Source organism: Crocodylus siamensis, chromosome 6, assembly GCF_052110815.1.
Source record: "Crocodylus siamensis isolate JL-2025a chromosome 6, ASM5211081v1, whole genome shotgun sequence".
Lineage (NCBI taxonomy): Eukaryota > Metazoa > Chordata > Crocodylia > Crocodylidae > Crocodylus > Crocodylus siamensis.
In genome coordinates, this window is record NC_143400.1 from 77,304,577 (window position 1) to 77,327,380 (window position 22,804).

At 42.6% G+C, this 22,804-nt stretch overlaps 1 protein-coding gene across 6 annotated transcripts in view; it reads left to right on the forward strand.

Annotated features, from left to right (window-relative positions):
* SMC4 (structural maintenance of chromosomes 4) overlaps nt 1-22,804 on the forward strand; it is a 68,748-nt gene that overhangs the window by 31,303 nt on the left and 14,641 nt on the right. For all 6 annotated transcript variants that reach the window (XM_090051142.1, XM_090051146.1, XM_090051144.1 and 3 more), the window contains 9 exons: nt 3-130; nt 2,348-2,488; nt 6,874-7,024; nt 11,600-11,764; nt 13,677-13,910; nt 15,337-15,522; nt 19,757-19,918; nt 21,233-21,458; nt 21,558-21,637. In XM_090051142.1, coding sequence (XP_089907268.1) covers nt 3-130; nt 2,348-2,488; nt 6,874-7,024; nt 11,600-11,764; nt 13,677-13,910; nt 15,337-15,522; nt 19,757-19,918; nt 21,233-21,458; nt 21,558-21,637 — 1,473 coding nt within the window. The remainder of the gene's footprint in view (nt 1-2; nt 131-2,347; nt 2,489-6,873; nt 7,025-11,599; nt 11,765-13,676; nt 13,911-15,336; nt 15,523-19,756; nt 19,919-21,232; nt 21,459-21,557; nt 21,638-22,804) is intronic.

Genomic DNA, 22,804 nt, shown 5'->3' on the forward strand with positions numbered 1-22,804 from the left:
AGTTAAATAGAGTTAAAATGGTAGAGAAAGAAAAGGATGGCTTAGAAGGAGAGCGAAACAAAGCCATTGAATTTCTTACTTTGGAAAACAAAATGTTTAAGGAAAAGAATCACATTTGTCAGTACTACATGTAAGTAACAGTTCCTTGCTCAGCTTTGAACAGTGGTTTCTGCAATTCATATTATTACTTACCTCTTTGCTTCCATATTTATAATTGTAAACACTTTGCTTGAGTCTCCTGAAGCAGTCACTTTGCATTAATCGATGACAGTTGGAAAGGAATGCTCTCAGTAATATACTGAGATCTTTGTTCCTGTTTGTTCTAAAAAAATTTGTTCTATTAAATTTAAAAATATTCTTTATTTTAAATGGTTAATATTAGTGCAGTAACATTTTTAATAGTGCCAGGTACTTCCTGCTTTTTTAACTTTTACTTTTCTTATATTAAAATAAGCTGACAGATATAAAGGGAAAATTGATATTTTTTTTATATAAGCTTGATAACTTTTAAAATTATCTAAGAGTGTCACTTCTGAACTGTGAAATCTGTGGATTTCTTTCATTTGAATTTGACAGGCTTTGTAAACAGTGATCAGCAGGGATCCTGGCTTTTCCTGATTTTAAAAAATAGCAAATTCTCTGGTTTAAAAAACCCCACCTCAAATCCATTATTAAAATTAGCGGCCCCCCCCCCCACACGCACACACAAGCACACCTCCCTCCAGCCCGTGCCCCCTGGCTGCCAGGGCTATGGGACCAGGGACCTTGGTCTGCAGCTCCCTGCCCCCAACACAAGGCAGCAGCTGCTGCAGCAGGAACATGGAACTGGCTCCCCCACTGCTGCCTGCCTACTGTAGGCTCAGGCAGGGGTGGGGCTGGCCCCTGGCAGCAGTGCACACTCCCAGGTGGCAGGAAGGACTTGTTCCCCACAAATCTGTGGAGGGGGTGGGGGCAGGGTGGATGTATGCTGTGTGTGGCTTCCTTGAAGGGTCCATGCACCTTGGGGGAGGCAGGCACTCCTGCAGTAAGCTGGCCAAGGCCTGATAGAAGGGGGAGGTGTTGCGGAAAACCCAGCATGGAGTGCCTGCCCAGTCAGTAGTCCATGGATTCGGAGCGGTACTGTATTGGCTCTTCAGGGAAGTGGCATATGGAGGCACAGAGCCTGCTTGGGTTGATACCATGCCGCTCTGTGTCCATGTATTGCCAGCTGGGAAGGCACTCCATCTGCAGCTTTCCCCAACTCCTCCCCACTCATCCCCTGGTCAGCTTTCTGCAGGAATGCCTGCCCAGCCAGCAGCGCAAAGCTCTGAGTGGCAGGTGGCTTTTTTGTGTGTCCCTACTGTGCACTGCCATGCCAGATAGCACATGCTGTGCTGTGGAGGCCCTGAAGGAGTTCAGCAGGGCGGGGAGCATAAGCCTGCAGCTTGTACCTGCCCTGCCCCTGTCCCCCACACATCTGGAGGCCACGAGTCCCCATGCCCCTGGGAGTGCATGCTGCAGCTGGGAGCTAGCCCCGCCCCCCAGACAAGCCCAGCCTGGCAATAGTGCACTGCTCCCAGTCCATGCACTCCCACGGGAAGGTGGCTGGGACCTGAGGGAGTAGGGAGGTGTTTGGGAAAGCCGCACATGGAGTGCCTGCCTGGCGGCATGTGGACCCAGAGTGGCACAGTATCGGCCAGAGCAGGCTCCATGCCTCCATGTGTGGCTTCCCTGAAGGGCCAATATCGCACTGCTCTGAGTCCATGCACTGCCACTCAGGCAGGCACTCCATGTAGGGTTCCCCCAGTACTTCCCCATTCCCTCAGCCCCCAGCCACTCACCAACACCCTGCCCTACTGGCATATCCCCCAGCCCCCTGGAAGCCCCACTTATCCCACAGGCTCCAGGAAGAACAGTGAGCCTGAGCCAAGCCTTGGGTGACTGAGAGCCTCAGCCCCTGCCCTCCTCCCTCTCCCTCTGGGCAGGATTGGGGGTTTCCCCCAACCTTTTTGCAATCAGCTCTTGCATGCTGGCAGTCTACCCTCCTGCAGAGCTCTTTGCAAAAGTGGGAAATCAGCAGGTATCTCTGCTAAAAGGGAAAATCTGTTTTTTCCCTGATAAAATTGGGAAATCCATGGTTTTTTCTGTGGGAAATAGAAAGCCCAGATCCCTGATGATCAGCATTAAGACTAGATCTTTGCACTGAGGTTTTGTTGTAAGATTTGCTGTAAGGTGGTGTTTTGTTGTTGTTTTTTTGTTTTTTGTTTTTTTTAACTTCCCAAATCATTTTTAAAAAAGAAAATCTTATGAATTTGACATAAAGGTGGCTTCTTTGTAATCCTCAATTATGTAAAACACTTTCTTGTAGCTATGATCTACAGAAGCGGATAAATGAAATGGAAACACAAAAGCAAAAAATTCATGAAGAGACTAAAGATGTTAATGAGAAGAGTAGTAAACTTGCTGATGAAATGAAAGATAAGACTAAAGCCTTAAAAGATATAGAAAAGTAAGTGTTACCATTATCTTAAGTTACAATAGCACAATCTGCATTTTTGTGAATATAAAGCTTAGTGCTGCTGAGTTGTTTTTGTTTTAACGTACATATTGTGTTTTGTTCTCCACCCTCAAATAACAACACAAGTCATAAACACTCCTGCTCTGCTTTCATATGTCCAGTTACGTTTAATGGGAATTATATGGAAAAAATTAGTATGTGGCATTCTCTTAGGGACTGGAAAAGCATTAAGTGCTCCTTCATAAGGCCAACTTTGTGGCATGCCTTTTTAGCCTCCATAATTTCCACAGTGAATTTCAATATTTCCATCCTATGCAAGGAGGCAAAGCTGCTGCTATTAGGCTGTGTTTTCCCCAAGAGTAGGCCTCTTTCCCCAGTGACCTCCATTCTCCCAATACGCAACAGGTCACAATCTGGTTCCTACCCTGGTCCTGGAACAATGTAGTTATGTTTTCCTGTATAGCACAGTACTTCTGTAAATTAACAGTATGAAAAAATGCATTTCTTTAGACAATGGTTTTTTTTATTGCTTTTTATGATTTTGGCTTAAAAGGCATAGATTTTTTCTTCTTACTTTCTTACTCCAAAGATTTGTCAGGAATAGAGAGTCCTGTTGGTCCTAGCTACCAAACTCCTTGGAGCATTATTGACCATTAGTTGTAGCATTGGGGTTCTTTTCTATTTCACAGATCTTTTCTTCAGTTTTATGCAGACCTTTAAGATGAATCATATTTTTTTTCTGTTTGTCATTATACTTTATGCTTTTTTAATGTTCTTGGACCCGTGCATAAAATAACTAATATGGAGCTGTTTCCTTAATCTTAGACTAAATTCCATATTTCTACTATAATTTTATCACAACTGTAAAGTTATATCCATGCATTTCTTCTGTCTTTCTACTAGAGTATAACCTCATAAATCTAGATATCAAATATATGGAATTCTCAAAAATCTGGCACTTTTTAAAACTATACTAGATTGGTGAGTAGCGGCAGCTAGTCCTGGAGCAGCAGAGGGAGAAGCTTGCACGCAGCAGTTGCTGCTGCCATCTACCACCCACATCACCGCTGCACATGCAGCTGCTGCTCTGGAACCAGCCGCCACTCTGGCTTCAAAAATCTGGAGTTTTCAGATTTCCGGCCGGTGGTTGATCCTGAGCTTGCTAGATTCATGAGGTTATACTGTAGTATATTTTAGGGAAACAGAGAATGAGAGGTAATCTTAAAAGTTTGATTTATTTAATCTAGCCAAACTAAGGTTGAAAAGGGGATTTAATTACTATTTATAAGTATATTTGTGGAGTGAATATTAGGGAGAAGTGTTTAAATTAAAGCACAACATCAATGCAAGATCAAATGGATGCACTAGTCACAAACAACTTTCTGGACTTGCAGTTGGAAGATTTCTAACAGAAGTGTGATATTTTGAAATAGTCTTACTAAAAAGTATGGTAGTGGGGCAAGGAACCTGGATTGCTTCAAGATGAGCATGACAGGTTCACAAAAGGGTAAGCAACAGCTGCTGAAGCAGTGATCACTGCACATGATACATAATTATTGTATTATGATCATGATGGGATTGAAAGAAAACTCCACTATCTATGTAGAAAGTGTCTGGTAAACCCAAAATTTAGGGATTCTGCTGGTCACCTGTAGGGATAATTCCTCATGCACCCATTGCACATTTTAGCATTTCTCAGGGTTCACCTTCCTGTTTAGCATTAGGCACTAGTCACAGCTAGAGAAGCGTTTGTGTGGAATGCAGTCATGGTCTTACCAGTATATAGGAACCTGTCTGCCTGGTTGGAGGTTCTTGCTCATGCAGTAGAAGTCAGACAAATTACCAGTTTTGGGGTCATGAAGAAATTTTCCCTCCAGATTTTGTTTTCTTCTGCAGGAGAGACATGTTCATTATCTTAGGTTCACGAGAACATTATATGAACAAATTCCCTAATGTTGCATTGGCAATTAGGGCTGTGTGAAGCTTTGGTCACTGATTCAATTAGGCAGAGATTCAGCCCAATACAGTGGTCGAATCTCCAAATCCGAATCAAATCAGGAGACCCTGTAATCTCTCTTAATTGAATTGGAACCCTCCGACTTGATTCGGAAAGATTCAATCATTCAGACCTAGACATACCTTTAAATGTTTTTTCTACATACCTCAAGGTAGCAGGCAGCTTGTGAATGCTGCAGTGGTGGGGCGGATGGAGCGTCCTGTGTGAGTGCGGGAGAGGCCCTCAGTGCACTCAGCAGCAGACCCAGAAGTAGACCAGAAGCACTTCCAGGTCCACTTGCACCCCCCTGTACTCCCCCTGGCTCGGCAACTGTGTCTCCTGGGTCTGGGGGAGTCTGGAAGTACTTCTAGTACTTCTGGTCTATTTCCGGGTTCACTGCTCAGCACGTGCCCCCCTACTCCCATGGGATGCTCCATCCTCCCCAGCATCTCAGCATTCACAATCTGCGCTTGGTACTTCGAGGTATGTAGAAAAAACACTTCAAGCTCTGTCTATGGCAAATTGCTGGTTCTCCAAATTAGCGTTGAATCTTCTGATTTGGATTCAGCTGAATTGAATTAGGACAGTGATCTGAATCAATGAATCAAATCACTCCCTGATTTCAGGCTGAATCTGAATTGAATACAGCCCGTTTTGTGCACACCCCTGTTGGCAATGGCTTTATCTCTCTAGTTTGAATGCAGCTCAAATGGGCAGTATCAAATTTTTCCCTTTGCGTTTCCATATTTCAGATCTGATTGTGTTCCTTAGAACAGATTATATGAATAAGTGTAATTCTACTCTAAGAATTCAAATCTGTTAGTTTTATGCTAGCAAAGTCAGAGTGATATGATGCGAGCTCTTTGTCAGCCTCATGTGTTCAGCAAATGTTGATATATTCAGAAAGAAGAACGTGTTGTGGAAGACTGTCAGTACAATGAAACTTTTTTCTGTGTAGGAAAAGAAGTGCAACAGACATTCTATAGCCATATGCATTTCTCTTAATCCTCCAAAGCCACCTGAAGACTAGTGCCTCAGACTGAATAACAGTTCCACTTTGTTATATCAGCAAACAAGTAAAAATGGGGAGTCTGCATTCAAATGGGTGGTTTGGCTAACAGAAAATACCAGAATAAACTTCTAACCCTAGATATTAAATCAGGGGGAAAAAATCAATTAAGAAACAGAATATACTTTGTCTTTTTTCCATTTTGCTACTAGGGCAGAGGTTTCAAAGATAGGACCCATAGAGCTGAAAATCTGTTGGAGGGATGAGTGGCAGCAGTGTTAAATGTTGTTGCTTCCACTGCTTAACTCTTAACATCAAGACTTAGAACATATTTTAGGAAGATATTTTCATCACTAGGTAATATTCATAGTTGACAAAATCCCCTTTCCCATCTCTACCTGGCCATTCCCACCACATAAGAAAAGGTTTTGGAACTCCGAATCTTTTGCCGTAGCAGTCAACTGTTTGTCCAGTGTAACTAGCCAGTAGTTTGGCATTTGTTTTTATGTTCAGACAGGCATAAATTATCTATATATGAACTGTTCAACATTTTGGGGGGTTCATTATGATGTTCCTATATCCAGTTTTAAAAGAAAAGGAAAAAATGATCTGACCACATAATAAATTGGTTGGGCAGCCAAAGCTGAGGTTTTTTTTAAATCTGATTAGAGCAGGAGTGCTCAACTTCTGGCCCACAGTGCTGTGTTATCTGGCTTACTGGGCTCTTCATGGGTCTGGAAATCCAGCAGTGGAAAAGCAGTACTATCACTCCCCCCCACTGCCAGATTTCCAAGCCCATGGAGTGCCCCAGACGCTGCATGCTGGATTGGGCACCCAGTCCTAGTGGATAGGGCTGGGCAGGGTGGTGCCAGGCCCGAGACCCAACAATCTCAGCATGCTGTGGTGGGAGGCAGTAGGGCCAGGCCCCAGGGCTCAGTACTGGCACATGGGGCTCAATTCAGTCTGCAGACTGGCCTTCTCCTGCTCATCAGCTCCATGGGGCCAAAAAGTTGAGCACCACTAGATTAGGGCATTAGGCTAAATGGTCATCAGTGAACCTGGTTTGCTATTCTTGTATTTCAGCAGGAAAAAATAAAAGGTGAGGAGAAAAATCTGTTATGGACAGCTCTGCTGCTGAATTTGTTTAATGTGCAGAAAAAGAAACTGTTCCTGTTGTTTGATCATTGTGTTCCCACAGAGGATTAGTAAAAGCTGTCTGGTTTTTTTATATATAAAAAAAAACCAAACTGAATAGCAGCACTTTAAATTCAAGGCATTATAGCAGTACACTTTGTTTAAAACAAGTTTTCCTATAAATGGTTATCTTAATAACAGAATTGACCAACTTACCTTCTTTTTTTACTGTTTTAGAAAGCTCAATAAAATCACAAAGTTTATAGAGGAAAACAAAGAGAAATTCACTCAGTTGGATTTGCAAGATGTTCAAGTGAGGGAAAAATTAAAACATGCCAAAAGTAAAGCTAAAAAACTTCAGAGGCAACTTCAAAAGGATAAAGAAAAGGTATTTGTCACTTGAAACTTACTATATGTTTTAAGTATGTAATTTATTCTAAATAGGAATTTCTACATTTTGAAGATCACTTGCAGAAGAACTTTAGCTGCTTTATAACACAAGGGTTGCTTGAAAGGGTATTTGATTATTTTAAATGCTAAAAAAGATGTCCGTGTGCTCTTGCTCATGTACTCACTAATACTCCAATCCTTTGAGTGATGGAAACATTCTGCCACTATCTACAGTAAGATGTCCTCTGATATGTCTTTTATCATCCAGAAGCAAAGTGATAGATACCTCGTTACTGGGACAGAATTCATAAAGGTGGCCTACCAGGCCTACACATGCACATCAGTTAACTAGTGCTCAGGGCAGTCCACGAGATGTGCATTGTATGACCTGTTCTTAAGTTCAGACCAGGTGTACTTGGCATCAGTTTTGGCACAACATGCACCAATCAGATAACCTACCCCAATGCCTTAAATTTCTTCAAGGGCCCACTTGTAAAGAATCTGATTCCCCTGTTTGAGCTATACCATGCCCAGGAAAAAGGCACCTCCTTAATTTAAGAGTTGCCCCAGCAATTTTTTGAAAAAAGACATGGACCTTAGGCTATAGTACAGAAAATAAGGGAAGGACAATTTTCATACCAGGGCTTTCCAAGTAGATTTCTGAGTGCATGAGTGATGAGATGCGCTTGCTTACAGTCATTAGAGCATTCTGACAAAGGTTAAACTACACTGGCAGCTCTGCTAAGAAATGTATCCATCTCAGGATATAGGTAGACTAAACAATTATACTTGGCTTTTAAATAATCCCAGTTTACCAAGTCATGTTGAACGAAGTATTTTGTCTATACCACAGTAAGTGGAACTAAACTGCTGTAACATTTAACCTATTTCCTTTGGTCATCCAAAAATATACTGATAGGAGTCACCAGAAATAAAATGTACATATGGAGTATTGCTCAAAGATCGTGAAATTACTTACATTTTTTTTTACTAACTGGAGTTCTTTAAGATGTGTTATTATGAGCATTCCACAGGCCACCCTCTGTCCCTTCTTCCTTTTAAAATCCAGTGTTCCTGGGTTTACAACCGGAACTGGGACACAGTAGATGCCCTCAATTTTCATTTTGTTGAGAAGTCATTGAAGAGGTGCTGCCAGAAATCATCAGAAAATGCTCCTCATTCCAGTATTTCAGTATTTTCCTATATTAAAGAAACAGCATTTTATTCTCTCCTAAATTTTAATGGAATTGAACAAGCATGGCATTTCAGTTCACTTTTCTCAATTATCCCATTCCTTCACATTCAAGACCAATTTGTGGCTTTTAGTTTTTAAGAGGCGTAATTCCATATAGCTATCCATCAAACCTACAGCAGGGCCCTCATTCACAGCATAAGCCAACAGTTACCAGTATACAGTTCTAATATTTAAACTGTCTAGGGCATGAAAAACTTTTTCACAAAATCTTCCTACCTTTAGTGGTAGTACACTTTAGGAGAGCAGCTATTCATGACTATTTTGTAACTAGAAAACTGACCAGAGGCAAATCTCAGGAGACAGCAGCAGCTCTATATATACTATATAATATACTTTTTTTTAGTCTCCCATCTAGAACTCTCTGTGAACAATCTATGATCGGTGATATATTAAAGTTAATATGAGTAAATCCAAGGATAACAATGTGTACTGGTTTGGGGTATATTAGGCCACATTGCAATGTAGACATAATGCCTTTTTGCCAGACTTCACTTACCATCCACACCCTACATCTCTAATATGGTCCTGGAGTTGCACCTGCATCAGTTTAACATGTTGATCATCTTCCCACAATCATGTCCAATACTGGGAGAAAAGAAACCATGTGCTTTAAATGTTTCAGGAGCCTTTCTCTATTACTTTAACAATAATAGGCTTTAGACTTTCTTCTCACCTTTCTGTAGTCATATCTGGCACACTGAAAGGCCAAACCATCTCAATACAGAGAATCTAAGTGGATCGTGCCCATTATTTCCTCCTGCAATCAGGTTGTGAACCTCTCCATCAGTATATCAAGGGGCACACTGGATTCTGGCAGGTCATAGGCAGCATCTTCATCTTGCTTCAGAGTAAGGTAGAAGGCTATGGGGGGATATGATACAGGTTTGTAGAATCACAAAGGGTATAAACAAAGTGAACAGTTCACTAAGTCCCAAAATACTAGAACTAGGAGGCAACCACTAAAATCAGGAGACGAGTTTAACATTAAAAGAGGAAAGTACATTTTTATGCAACGTGTAGTTAACTTCAGAAATGTATTGCCACAGGAGGTGGTAGAAGCAAATAGCATAGCTAGATTCAAAAAAGAGACTAGACAAGTTCATGGATGATAAATCTATTAATAGGTGTTGAATAGAATGGTTTAGAGATGTTTCTTCTGGCACTTCTAAACCAATAATGGTGCATGCCAGGGAGAGTAATGGATAGAGGATAGATCATTCTAGATCTATCCAGTTAAATGTTCTCCCTCTCGCATCTGCTTCTGCCACTGTTGGAGATGGATACTGGGCTAGATGAATCGTTAGCCTGACCCAATATAGCACTTCTTGGGCGTGTCTACACAAGATGCTTTACTGCACATTAGATTAATCTAATGAGTAGTAAATTGTCACTGTCAACATGTGTACACGATTTGCTGCACAGCAAATTAGGCTAATGTGTTGTTGGCTAGTACCAGCTAATACAGGTACTAGCCTAACAGTGCATTAGCTACTGTGCAGTAGTGCATGTGTAGATGTTAACCTGGTACAATTTACTCTGGTCAGCCCAGGCAGCAGGGAGGCTCGCTACTGCCTGGCTAAACCCTCATTCAGGAGGATCTGTGCCATCTGCAGGGGCAGTTGTCTCCCCACCAGGTGGAGATCATAACTTGGAGAGCTGTCAGGAAACAGCTCTGGTACTGGAGATCAGGGCTGGGGCAGCAGCCAGAACTGCTGCATCCCACCCATGTGGAGAGCAGGTTGTGACCTGTTCTGCACATGGCTGGGATACAACAGTCCTGGGCAGCCAAGACAGCTCTCCCAGACCCATCCACATCAGGACCTGTCTCCATGGGCATGGGAGACAGCTGCCCCTGCAGCCAGCACAGCTTTCCTGGACTGGTGCACATCAGAACTGGCCCCCATGCTTCCTGCCAGCCCTTGGGCTGGCACCTGGGGGATCCTGGAGTTCCCCCTAGCAGGTGCAGGTGAACAGAACAGGGTAGGAGCAGCCCTAGACCAGGCTGCTTCCATTGGGCACAAACCTGTGCCTGACAGGGCTCACTTGTAGATGTGTTTCTGGACATAGTTTACTGCATCTTATTTTACTGTGCAGTAGCCGTCCTGAGCATTAATTGCACATGTAGACACACCCCATAAGATAGCAGTGTGGAACAACCAGCTTTGTTAAACATTATGCCTTTCACATGGCAGCCAGATTCAATGCCAAACTGGGTAATCCTTCAAACAAGTAGTAAGTCAGCCTTGAAATCATTTGTTCTCAATGCCTGAATAGGGTGCTGTCTACAGTTTCCTATAGTACAAGTTTTTAATTGAGGCTTACTCAATAGTAACTGATTCATTGAGATATGGGATCCATATTGACCATATCTGCCCTCCATCAACACTTTTCGTAGTCCTCATCAAAATGGGATCTGAATTGGAGGGGAACCAAGCATGAGTTTGACACCCCTATAATAGGGTAACAATTTTCAAGGAATATGGTAAATTCCAGTATAGAGACTCACCCTTTATATTACATGTCAACACTGCCGTTGAGACTCCCATCTCAAATGAGGCATACATCTCATATGTACGTGAAGTACACTCCACGCTACTAAATCATCCTTAACCTGGTTACTACAGTGTAAATAGCCATCCTATAACACTGCAAGCCTGGATTTAGCATTATCTTTATTAAACGACATATTGGTCTGGTCGTCTTTCTTCCTGTACCTACTTCTTGCATACATCCAGCCTGATGTGACTTCCCACCAGCTGGAGTGGTAGGGTGAGCAGAGCAGCAGTACAGGCACAGCTTCCAGCTCACCAACCCCAGCATATCTCTGTGCTGCTGCCCCAGTAGATAACCAGTCTAAAACTGTGGCTTAAACCCAAGAAGGGACAGATAAGAGACAGGGAATGTGTCTAATTTGATTGCTCCGATTCAGAATTCCCAGTTTTGGAAAATGCTAGACCTGTCGGACAGGAACTGAGTGAGGCTACTTGTAGGAAATGCTGTGCCAAACAGTCTAAACTCTAAACAAGTGATCTTTACAAAATAGCAGTATACTAGATGGAATGAATCTCTTGCGCTCAGTTAAATAATGCTGGTAAATAAAACTTCTCCTTAGAATACTTCCTATATGTACTTCCCTTCTGAAGCAAGGAAATTTTTTGCAGTTCTATGCAGCTGAATGTTAGACTGGCTCAGCATATCATGGCTTGGACTTTCACATTTCTTCAGTTTTCCCTTATTAATGTAGCATACAGCAACAAAACAAAGACAAGAAATTATATTTTATCAGATAATGGAAAAGATAATTTTCTTCCTTCATAGGTTGAGGAATTAAGAAATGTTCCTGCCAACAGTAAGACAGAAATCAGAGAAGCAACATCTAAGAAAGAAGTTCTTGAAAAGGACAAGGAAAGAGAGGAGGAAAAATTAAAAGAAGTTATGGATAGCCTTAAATTGGAAACACAAGGTCTTCAGGAAGAAAAAGAGGTTTGGAATATTTATGTTCCTAGCATTTGATTTAATGTTTTAGAACTAACTTATCTAGACATAAAAGTGACGAGTATTTTGGGGAAATTCTGTTAAATAGTTAGAATTGAGTAATTTAAAGTATAGGGCTGATTGGAAATTGGAATTTTCAGTGTGGGAAAGCCGGGTTTGGTCCCCCCCCTCCCCCCCCTAGAATTTGTTTTAATTTCAAATTGGAACAAAAAGTTACATTTTCAGTTCAGAATCACTGAATCTTTTCTATAATATTGAATTTTGTTACCTGTTATATACATTTAAATGTAATATTTCAGATGCATAAGCTAAAAACTTAGGGGTGCACCAATAGAGTGTTTGGGCTGATACCAATGGCCAATTTTTAATGAGCTATATTAGCCAATACCAATCTGAATGCTGATATGCAGCTGGGAAGCTTGGAGAGCAGCGCCTGGCTGGTAAGTCTATTGCAGGGAAGGGAGCAAAGGGGAAGGGAAAGGTTGTTTGTGGGAGGAGGAGCAGACCAAGGTCCCTGTGGTGGGGGAGGGAGTTGGGTTGCACAGCCAGGACAGAGCTGCAAGTGGCTCTTCTGGGGGTGGGGGGACCTTTCTGGGAGGGCATGGGGGGCATGTGCCCCTGGATCTATGTGTGAGCAGGCTGGGGCGAGGATGGCACTGGGTTCTTCCTGGGGGGAAGTTCAGGCAGTGGCACTGGGCAGGCTGCAGCCACCCCAAAATTCATGGTAGTTCCCCCACCCAATAGCTCTTTCTCCCGGTGCTGCCACTGCCTGCCCTAAACACAGCCCAGCCCAGCCCAACTCCTCTGCCCCCGCCGGGAAGAGCCCAGCCCACAGCAGCAGCCTGTACTCTCCCTGTGCGCAGATCTGGGGGCACACAGCCCCCCATGCTCTCCCAGGGTGTGTGTAGCAGCAGGGGCTGCTGCCTCCCACCTCCTGGACAAGCCACTTGTGGCTCCATCCTACACCCCATCCCAGCTGGTACTGCCTGCCCCAGTTCTGCTCACTCCCTCACTACCGGGGCTTCAATCTGCATGCCACGCTTCCCCCCCTCTCCCCCCCAACTTCTGTTATGACAGACTTACCAGCTGGACCCAGCTGCTCTCCACACTGCTGGGCTGCGCTTCTGGCCGCCTGTATGCTGTGCTGCTGCTGCATGCAGCATTTTTCAGCAACATTATCAGCTATATCAGCCCAAAAAAGCTGATTGCCGATACTGAAAATTTTCTTTATATTGGTGCAAATCGAGATATGGGACTAATGTATCAGTGCACCCCTATATATTAAAACTAAAAATAAAAAAAGGAAGAAAGAAAAAAGTGTTATAGCAATGGATACTGCCTTACTTTCTACCATCAGCAAAAGCCTTAAAATTCATACATTGCCACAAATTTTAGACATCAATAAACCTACATTTTCCCACAGAAAATATTTTAAGATTTTTTTGGATGATTTTGTTCAGTTTTTTTACTCCTAATTTATACAAAACACAAGATATTTACTGTAGTCATTTTTGTTTAAAACTTGTCATTCCTTAAAACAATCTGTGTGAAGCTGACTTTGCTTTGTAATATTGATACATTCTTGTTTTTTGGATCCTGCATATCCAGCTCCTTCAATTCTGCTTAGTTCTGGAAGAGCTTCTAGCTTCTTTTTGCCAGTTGAGTAAATGACAAGGTTGTTTCTAAATCCATATGCTCAAATTGCCTTATTTAATTGAAACATACCACATCTTTACTTTGCTATGGTATCTCTTCCTATCTGGGAGATGAGAATATCACCCCTGCTCTTCTTCCTCTGTCTGCTAATTCAAATATATTTAAAATACATTTGCATGTTCAGTCATCCCAAGAGTGTATTATTGTAATTATTTTGAGTGTAATATTTTACCCATTTCTATAGTTCAAAGAAAAAGAACTTATGGAATTCAGTAAAACTGTGAATGAAGCCCGTTCAAAGATGGATGTAGCTCAGTCAGAACTGGATATCTACCTCAGTCGCCACAATACTGCTGTCTCTCAGTTAAATAAAGCAAAAGAGGTGCTAATGACTACTTCCGGAACTCTAAAACAAAGGATATCTACTATCAAAGAGCTTGACACAAAATTACCTCAAACTGAACTGGAGTTAAAGGAGGTTAGACCATAAGTTTTTTAATATTTCATGTTTCACCATTCATTCAGGAGCTTTTTTTTGTTCCTTTAATGTAGTCATACTGCACATGAAGTGTAGTTCTACTCTGAAAAACAAGAGTAGGTCCATCCCTAATTGGTAGATCTCTATTCCACATACCCATTTAATCACCTGTTCAATTTGGTAGCTTCACACCTCTGCCTTCACTTGAGCGTTCCACTCGATTGCTTGGCTAGTATTGTGCTAATTGTCAGCCATGATCTACTCTGACCTGAAATTCTTGAAGCTAAAGGCAAAGGGTTTCAAATTTTATGTTTTACCCTTGATATTTGAATATAGTTTTATGATGATGATGATGATTATCATCATACAGTTCTGGGGTATTCTCTCACTTTACTTAGTGTGACTGGGCCTCATCATAGAAGATGCATCAGTCAGCATCCTGACTGACAAGACCTGAGTTTGCCTAACATCTTTTCCTTTTGGTTTTCTTTGTTGTCCATCATCATGACTTTCCTCAAGCCTCTGGTATTTAAAGCTATGACCAATTTGTGAAAACCTCAGACCCATGACAGATGGGCATGTCAAGTTCCTATATTGCCTGCAAGTTTTAATTACTAGGAAATGCTCCCTTTGTAAATCTCTTACTTTCTGGGTCAGAAAGGAGCAAGAGGCCAGGTTCCAAATTCATACCTGAAGCAAGTCTGTGGCATCGATCTCTGATCCCACTCTCAGACTCCACTGATCTCTTGATGTATGAGGGTGCTTAAATCATCTTCAGGGACATCACCAACATCTTCTGTACTGGAAAATGCCTCTGCAGAGTGCAGAGAGAGATCTTAACTTTCCACTAGTGCTGACACATTTCATAGCTATGAGTGACTTGGCAACTCAGATGAAACCAAAATGTCTTACTTTCTCTGCCTCTGCTGACACCATCATCAGACTTTTCAGCTGTAGCCATAAATGTGGCCCGTAGGTGCCCCAACATTGGACAGCTGTATATTGATGTATAATACTATGCAAGTAGGTGAAATTGAAAAAATGCTAAGATTAAGTAATAGGAATATCTATGCAAGGGAATTAATTTAAGGACTGTACAGTTAAAAATGAGAAAGTTATAATACAAATATTTTTACAACTTTTAATTCCATATATTACATATTATTTTTCTTTTTTTTCTGAATAAGGCTGTCATTCTCTAAGGACCTGGTTGTCCATCTCCCTTAGACAACTTAAAAAATATTCTAAATGCTTAGGTTCCTGTATTATGATATATCGAAGTATAAAGCTCACAAAAGAAGTTTGTTTGCTTGTTTTTCACTTCATTTTGATAAGTCATTGTCTTAAGAATATCTAGACTTCAAATAATACGTTGCCTCTCACACTATGAAATAAATATTTTTGTTGACTTTGTTTACATCGTTAGAAAGAATGTAAGCTTGAACAACTTGGAAGACAGGAGTTGGACATTAAAAATCTTGTTCGGGTTCAACGTCAAAAAGTAGAAGAAGCAAAAAGTTCTTTGGCAGTCAGTCGCAGTAGAGGAAGAGTCCTTGATGCTCTACTTCAGCAGAAGAAATCTGGAAAAATTCCTGGAATATATGGGAGATTGGTAAATTTTAAGAATTTCAAATCACAGAAAATTAAGATTGGAAGAGACCTCAGGAGGTCATCGAGTCAAGTGGGTCTGAACCTTTTTTGTATCAGGACCTGTTTTTAAACATTGGCCAATCTCAACCCAGTGCCCCCCAGTGTATGGAGCGTGGGGACCCCCCAAGCATCCCCTTGAAGGCTGGAACTCTGACAGGCTGCAAGGGAAAAGCCACGGGTTTTCCATGTTTTTCTCCTTTTAAAGGAGAATCCATTTTTGAAGTTTGTTCTTGACCCTTTCATACTTTCTTGTGACCCACTTTTGGGTCGCAGCCCACAGGTTGAGAAACACTTATCTAGAATTGCCACAGTTTGTTCTTGTGCCAAAATCCACTCAGGACAGGTGGCTGAGGAACTGTCAGGAAACTGTTTACAACTAGTTGATGCTTCTGGACCAATATGCACTTGCCCAGCATAAATTAAAACAATTTATGGGCTGCTTTGCCCAAAGCCAGTTGTCAGTGGTTCTCAAACTTTTTTGTACCAGGACCCACTTGTAAATATCAATGGCCATTCCCCACCCAATAACCCTCACTGCTGACCTGCTACTCACAGCACCCAGGCCCCAGCCCTCCAGTGTGCAGGGCACTGGGGGTCTCAACCAGCCCCTTACAGGCAGGAACTCTGCCAGCCTACAAGGGAAAAGCTGTGGTTTCCCACATTTTCCTCCTTTTAAAGGAAAACCCAGTTTTAAAGTTTGTTCATGGTCCTTTCATATATTGTTGCAACCCACTTGTGGGTCTGGACCCACAGGTTGAGAAAAGCTGTCTTGGGGAACATATATAAGCCTAGAATTGCTAGAATCACTGTAGCCTCGTCACATCCCCTTGCTGCCTTAACAGGATTTAAATTGGGGCTTGTTGAGATTCAGTGAGCGTAGTCAGTGGCCACACCTACACAAGAGGCTGACCTCAGTTGCCCATGACTACTGCACAGTACCATCACATGGCAGAAAACATGATCAGACACTACTGAGCAGTGGTCTTGGGCTACTGTGCAGTCAGCATCACAACCGTGCAGTAAACACTGTACAGTCAGTGTCTTGGTTACCTCTGGCCATCATGACTCTTCCGTGTTGGAGGAATGCCTAGGTGAGTGTGCTGCTGGTCTTTTCTCACATCACAAGAAAAAAATAACAGATTTGACCCAGATAATCTCATGTAATATCTATATCTTAGGTAGAAACACCTGGAAACTGTTAAAATGCAGTGTGTTGAGCATCACATCTCTCTTTAAATGTAGTGTGATCTAGAAGACTACTACATAGTAACTGTTTTTGTGCCTGTTTTCTAGGTGTGTACTGATAAAGATTTTCTTGCCCAATATCGATAGCCAGTTGTTAGTCAGCCATATTGGCTGATGCCGATCCAATAGCCAATTTACAGGAATGCAGCCCGGCAGCTTGGACACCAGCCTCCTGATAGTAAGTCTCTGGAGGGGAAGGAGCATTGGGGGGCAGATCAAAGCCCCATGGTAAGTGAGGGAGTGGAGCCAGGAGCAGGTGCTTCATAGCCAGGGCAATAAATGCGACCCCGGGGCCGGGAGTGGGACAGAGCTGCAGGCAGTTGGTACAGGGCGGGGATGCTCCCGACTGCTCTGCACTCCTCTAGGGGAGGCATAGGGGCATGTTCCCCCAGATTTGTGTGCAGGATGGAGGCAGGCTGCCCAATGTGGGCTTGGAGCTAGGGGCTGTGTCAGCCTCTTCCCAGCAAGGGGGCTGGATGGGCTGTGCTTGGAGCAGGCAGGGACGGGGTAGACTCAGCTGTGCCAGGAGGATGGTAACAGTGCTGGAAGGGGTGGCTACATTGGGGCTACAGGGAATTTTGGGGTGGCTATAGCCTGTCCCTAGCACTGACCTTGCTTGGAGCACTCCACTCTGCTACCTTTCCCTTGGGAACCCTGGTGCTCGAGCAGGGGCAGCACTGGGGGAGTTTGGGGGGCTATAGCCATCCTAAAATTCCCTGTAGCCACACCTCCCAGCACTGCCACCACCTGCCCTGCACATCTGGCCTGCCCTACTCCCAACCCTTCCCTGCCCCAAAGAGGAAGAGGCTGGCATAACCTCTGGTCCGAAGCCCACAGTGGGCAGCCTGTCCTCGCCCTACCATAAATCTGGGTGGGTATGTGCCCCCCATGCCTCCCTCGGAGGTAGGTGCAGCAGCAGGGAGCTGCTGCCTGTTTGTCCGTCCATCCTGTGTCCATGTCTACACCCCCCACCCACCCCCGCGCAGCTCTGTCTCTGCTCCCAGCCCCGGCGTCACATTCATTCATCACCCTGGCTGAGCAGCCCCTGCCTCAGCCCCACTCCCTTCCTCTCTGTTGGGGCCTCAATCTTGCCCCCCCCATGCCCCTTCCCTCCCCCCACTCCTTCCTCCCCCATAAACTTACTACTGGCAAGACACTGTTCTCTTAAGCTTCCAGGCTGCATTCCTGGCCATGTGCATACAGCATTTATTGGTGACATTATCAGCCAAAAAAAGCTGACTGCCAATACTGTTAATTTTCCTGTTATCAGTGCTGATCCAATATATGACTGATGTATCAGTGCACCTCTACTATTTTCTATTAAGCATCTCTGTCTTATCTACCTATCAAAACAAAGGGCGATGCTATAGCTGGTTCAGTAGGCAAAGGATACTTGCGTCTAGAGGTCTGACTTAAATTACTGGTCCAGCTCGCTGATATCGTGGCCTGATGGTGGCAGGGGACCCTTGTTTTCCATCCAGATCATGGCGCGTCCTCCACATCCCCTAAGTGCCTGAGGGACAGGCTTAGGGACAGGTTTAATTGCAGCGGCAGAGGTCTTGTTCCTTAGGCCTCTGATCACTGCTGAAAAGCTCACAGGGAAGAGATTGCAAAAGGGACAGGGGGAGGAGAGAGCTTGGGGATTGGTAGGGGATGCACTGTTTGCTCCCCCAGGCAGGAAAACTAGGGGTTGGGGGTGCCTGGAAGCTGCCATGCCATATGACCCTGGCACTGGGTAGTGCCAGGGCTGTTTGCTCCTGTGTGCATGTGTTCTTGCCTCACTCACACCCCCCACCCCAGTCCCAGTTTTCCCCACTCTGGGCTGCTAGGCTTTTGCTGCTGCCTGGGGAATGCTTTCCCCAGCCTGTAGCAGCCATCTTGTTGCAGCAAAATGCCATGATATGGCTGCTTGCTGAGGAATTCCCAGCAAAAGTCCATATTGTGGCATTGTTGCAAATCAACATTTTTCATGAAAATCGCTTAATTTTGTGATTTTTTTTATTTATTTTTTTTCCCACAAAAAATGCAAAATTGTGATTTAAACCAGGCCCTACTTGCGTTATAGAACACAGAGCTTTGCTAAGAACAGTTTTCTGAGTGATAAAGGTTCAGAATTATGAAAACTAGCCGCTCAGACTGGTATTACAGAATTGGGGGAAGGGAAACAGTGCTCAAATAGTACATTGTAACTGTATACTACTATGTTGGTGATTATAAAACAAAATTTGACTGAACACTTTTCTCAGAGAAGTTGGACAGTTCCAAAAGGGTATCATCTAAAAGGCAGGACTGAAATTAGTGGGCAGGACCACTAGTGCAACCCTTCAAACCAAAATAGAGAGTACTGCAAAAAATGGGCTAAAACTGGAAACATACCTGGTAACTGGAGTTGAATATACCATTTCACAGTAGTCAAATGCAGGGTAAAAAGTTGGGTAACAAATTTACTATTAGCACATGTATAATGCTATATTTAAACTACTATAGAGAGAGAATTCTCACAACTCCTTCCCCCAAATAAAAAACATTTATGTACATTTCAGAAATGGGAAAGGTGGGGCAGAGGTTAAGTAACTGTGAGTGAAATAATTTTCAAGGCCACAGAGAATGAATGATAGAGCCGATTTAATAATATAAAGATGTTATAGATCTTTTTATTTGTAAATTTTATTGTGCTTTACAAAGAAGGGCCTGTATCATAAAGCTTCATTTTATAGATAGAGAAATTGAAATGTAGCATGGTAAAGTGAATTTGTGTAGGTATTTTAATTTGATAATATTTATTGCTTTTAATGCAAGAATCATTCAGTTACCACTCATCCAGACATTTATGAATGTTGGGTTGCATTAATAAATTTCTTTTGTCTTTTTTATTAAAACAAAAAGATGGTAATATGTCATTGTCAATTACCATGCTGATCAAAATGTTTTTATCCTTTGTCAATTACTAGGGAGACTTGGGAGCTATTGATGAGAAGTATGATATTTCTATCTCATCATCTTGTGGTGCCTTAGACTACATTGTTGTTGATACAATAGATACAGCTCAGGAATGCGTGAATTTCTTGAAAAGGCAAGGGATTGGAGTTGCTACATTTATAGCCTTGGACAAAGTAAGTATTAGTATTCTAGAGATAAGTCATACTACTGACTCTTCTTGTGTTACAGAATGTACTTAATACCACCATCATAACCCACAGGTTGAGTAAAGCTAGATTTTTTTTTTCTATTGGATATCAGAGCTTTAGGACTTTCAACAGCATAGAGAATCTGTTTCACAAAATTTACCCTCCTTAGTGACTTCTATCTGGAAAAAAATCTTCACTGTGATGTAGTGTGATGGGCAGATGGGAATAGGATGGGGTTTAACACTGATAAGTGCAAGGTGTTGCACATGGGGAGGAAGAACCGGCACCACACTTACAGGTTGGGGAACTCCCCTCTTGCCAGCACGGAGACGGAAAAGGATCTTGGAGTCGTCATTGACTCCACGATGAACATGGGCCGGCAGTGTGGGGAGGCAGTCAAGAAGGCCAACCGTACCCTGTCATGCATCCACAGATGCATCTCGAGCAGGTCCAGGGAGGTGATCCTCCCCCTCTATGCGGCACTGGTCAGGCCGCAGCTGGAGTACTGCGTCCAGTTCTGGGCGCCACACTTCAAGAGGGACGTGGACGATATGGAAAGAGTTCAGAGGAGGGCCACTCGTATGATCAGGGGTCAGCAGGGCAGGCCTTATGAGGAGAGGCTACGGGACCTGAACCTGTTTAGCCTCCACAAGAGAAGGTTAAGGGGGGACCTTGTGGCCTGCTACAAACTGGTCAGGGGGGATCAGCAGGTATTGGGGGAGTCCCTGTTCCCCCGTGCGCTGCCAGGAGTGACCAGGAATAACGGTCACAAACTGGCGGAGGGTAAGTTTAGATTAGATATTAGGAGGCGCTACTTCACAGTCAGGGTGGCTAGGGCCTGGAACCGGCTTCCAGGGGAAGTGGTGCAGGCTCCTAGCCTGGGGATTTTTAAAAGGAAGTTAGATGAGCACCTTGCCGGGGTCATCTGACCCCGGTGCTCTTTCCTGCTAAGGCAGGGGGTCGGACTAGATGATCTACCTAGGTCCCTTCCGACTCTAGCTACTATGAAACTATGAAACAATAAATATTTTTGTTTACTTATACAAATAACTTGACGCTGAATTTGTTCATAGTTTAACCCAAATATTAGTACTTATGTAGTTATTTCTTGGACATTTTTATTCTGAAAATAAGAGCACTCCTTTAATATCAGTTATTGCCCATTTGCACTGTCAGGATCATTGCAGCAGCTGTATAATGCCAGAAAACTACTGGAAAAATACATTCAAAGGCATCTTATTTATTTTAAACTGAAAAATTAGTGTTTTAATGTACTGTAAATTTTTATTTTCCATATAGATGTCGGAATGGACACAACATATGAGTAAAATCCAGACTCCTGAAAATATTCCTCGTCTATTTGACTTAGTAGAAGTAAAAGATGAGAAGATTCTTCCAGCCTTTTATTTTGCATTACGTAACACTTTAGTAGCCAACAACTTGGAACAGGCCACCAGAGTAGCATTTCAAAAAAATAAAAGATGGAGAGTAGTAACTTTGCAAGGACAAATCATAGAACAGTCAGGTATTTAAAAATTTAAAACTAAAAGTATTTGTTCGTGATTTTTTTAAGGGGGTATCAAATCAATTTATCATTCTAATATCTTTACCCATTTCATTTTAGGAACAATGACTGGTGGTGGAGGTAAAGTACTGAAGGGGAGAATGGGATCCTCAGTCATGGTTGAAATTTCAGAAGAGGAGGTTAGTTCTAATATAAGTAGAAATAGTATTTCTTGTGAAATTTATTTACTATATTTATTTTTTCTGATTTTGATGGTTCATATGTAAACACTATGCAGAAGCAAATCAACATTGGTAAGTAACATCTCTGGTAACATACAACCTCTGGAAAACACTGAGTTCAATAGATAGAGCTGATACTGAAATATTTCAAATTGCACTGATTGCTCTGTAGTGTACACTAACATTTATAAAGCATTTTCTTATCTTTTATTCTGTTCTTACACAACTAATATGGGTTGTAATGATTTTAATGTACATTTGTATGTGTAACATCCTCTGCCTTAGAATAGGTTGATATTTCTTAGACCCAGAATGTTGTCTCCATACTGGATATATAAAGAGCTGACTAAAGGAAAGAACTAAAACAAGGAAAGGACTGAAAATATTGAACTGTTGCTGAGCAGAGCTGTCAGCTGAGCAGCCAAGATGGGAACTTTACAAAATTTTTTTTAAAAGTCCCTACAAGATTTTTTTGGTGGATGGAAAAATTTGGCTCTACTCTTTAAAACACGTGTACAATGTTTTTCTTGAAGTAAAATAACTGGCATTTTCTTAAAAATGAAAATCCCTTTCATTTCAATTTTAGATCGTTCTTGCTATTTTTCAGCACTTAACATGTCTTCCTGACCAGACAGGGGTAGTCTAAAATAAATGTGTCAATTCCTAGAATTGAAACACTTGAACAGATAAAAGGAATTCCTCCTCCAAGCTTCAGTTGTTGCCAGTGCAAGCTAGATTTTAGTTTAAGCAGGGGGAGAAAAGAAATAGAATCATGGATAGGCCTTGGAGACGCTTGTGAGCATTTGCTATCATAGCCCAGGTTCTCCAGTATTCTCCAGTCTGTCTGCTCAACCTCCTGTTTCATTCCCTTCATCCATACTCAAATATAGCTACTGGGACTGTGCTTCGCTTGACTCCACAAGCTAACTCATTTAGAAATAGAGAGTCTAGAACTGAGAGTTCTGTACACTGTAGCCTGCAGATCTAGCCCTTTTTCTTTAGGTTGGCCCATTATCTTCATCTGGGTGCATGTGTATACATACAACCCATGCCTCTCACCCCTGAACTTTGGAAACTTACATGGAGATAAATCACAGAACATAAAAGTTACTCCAGCAAAGCCTT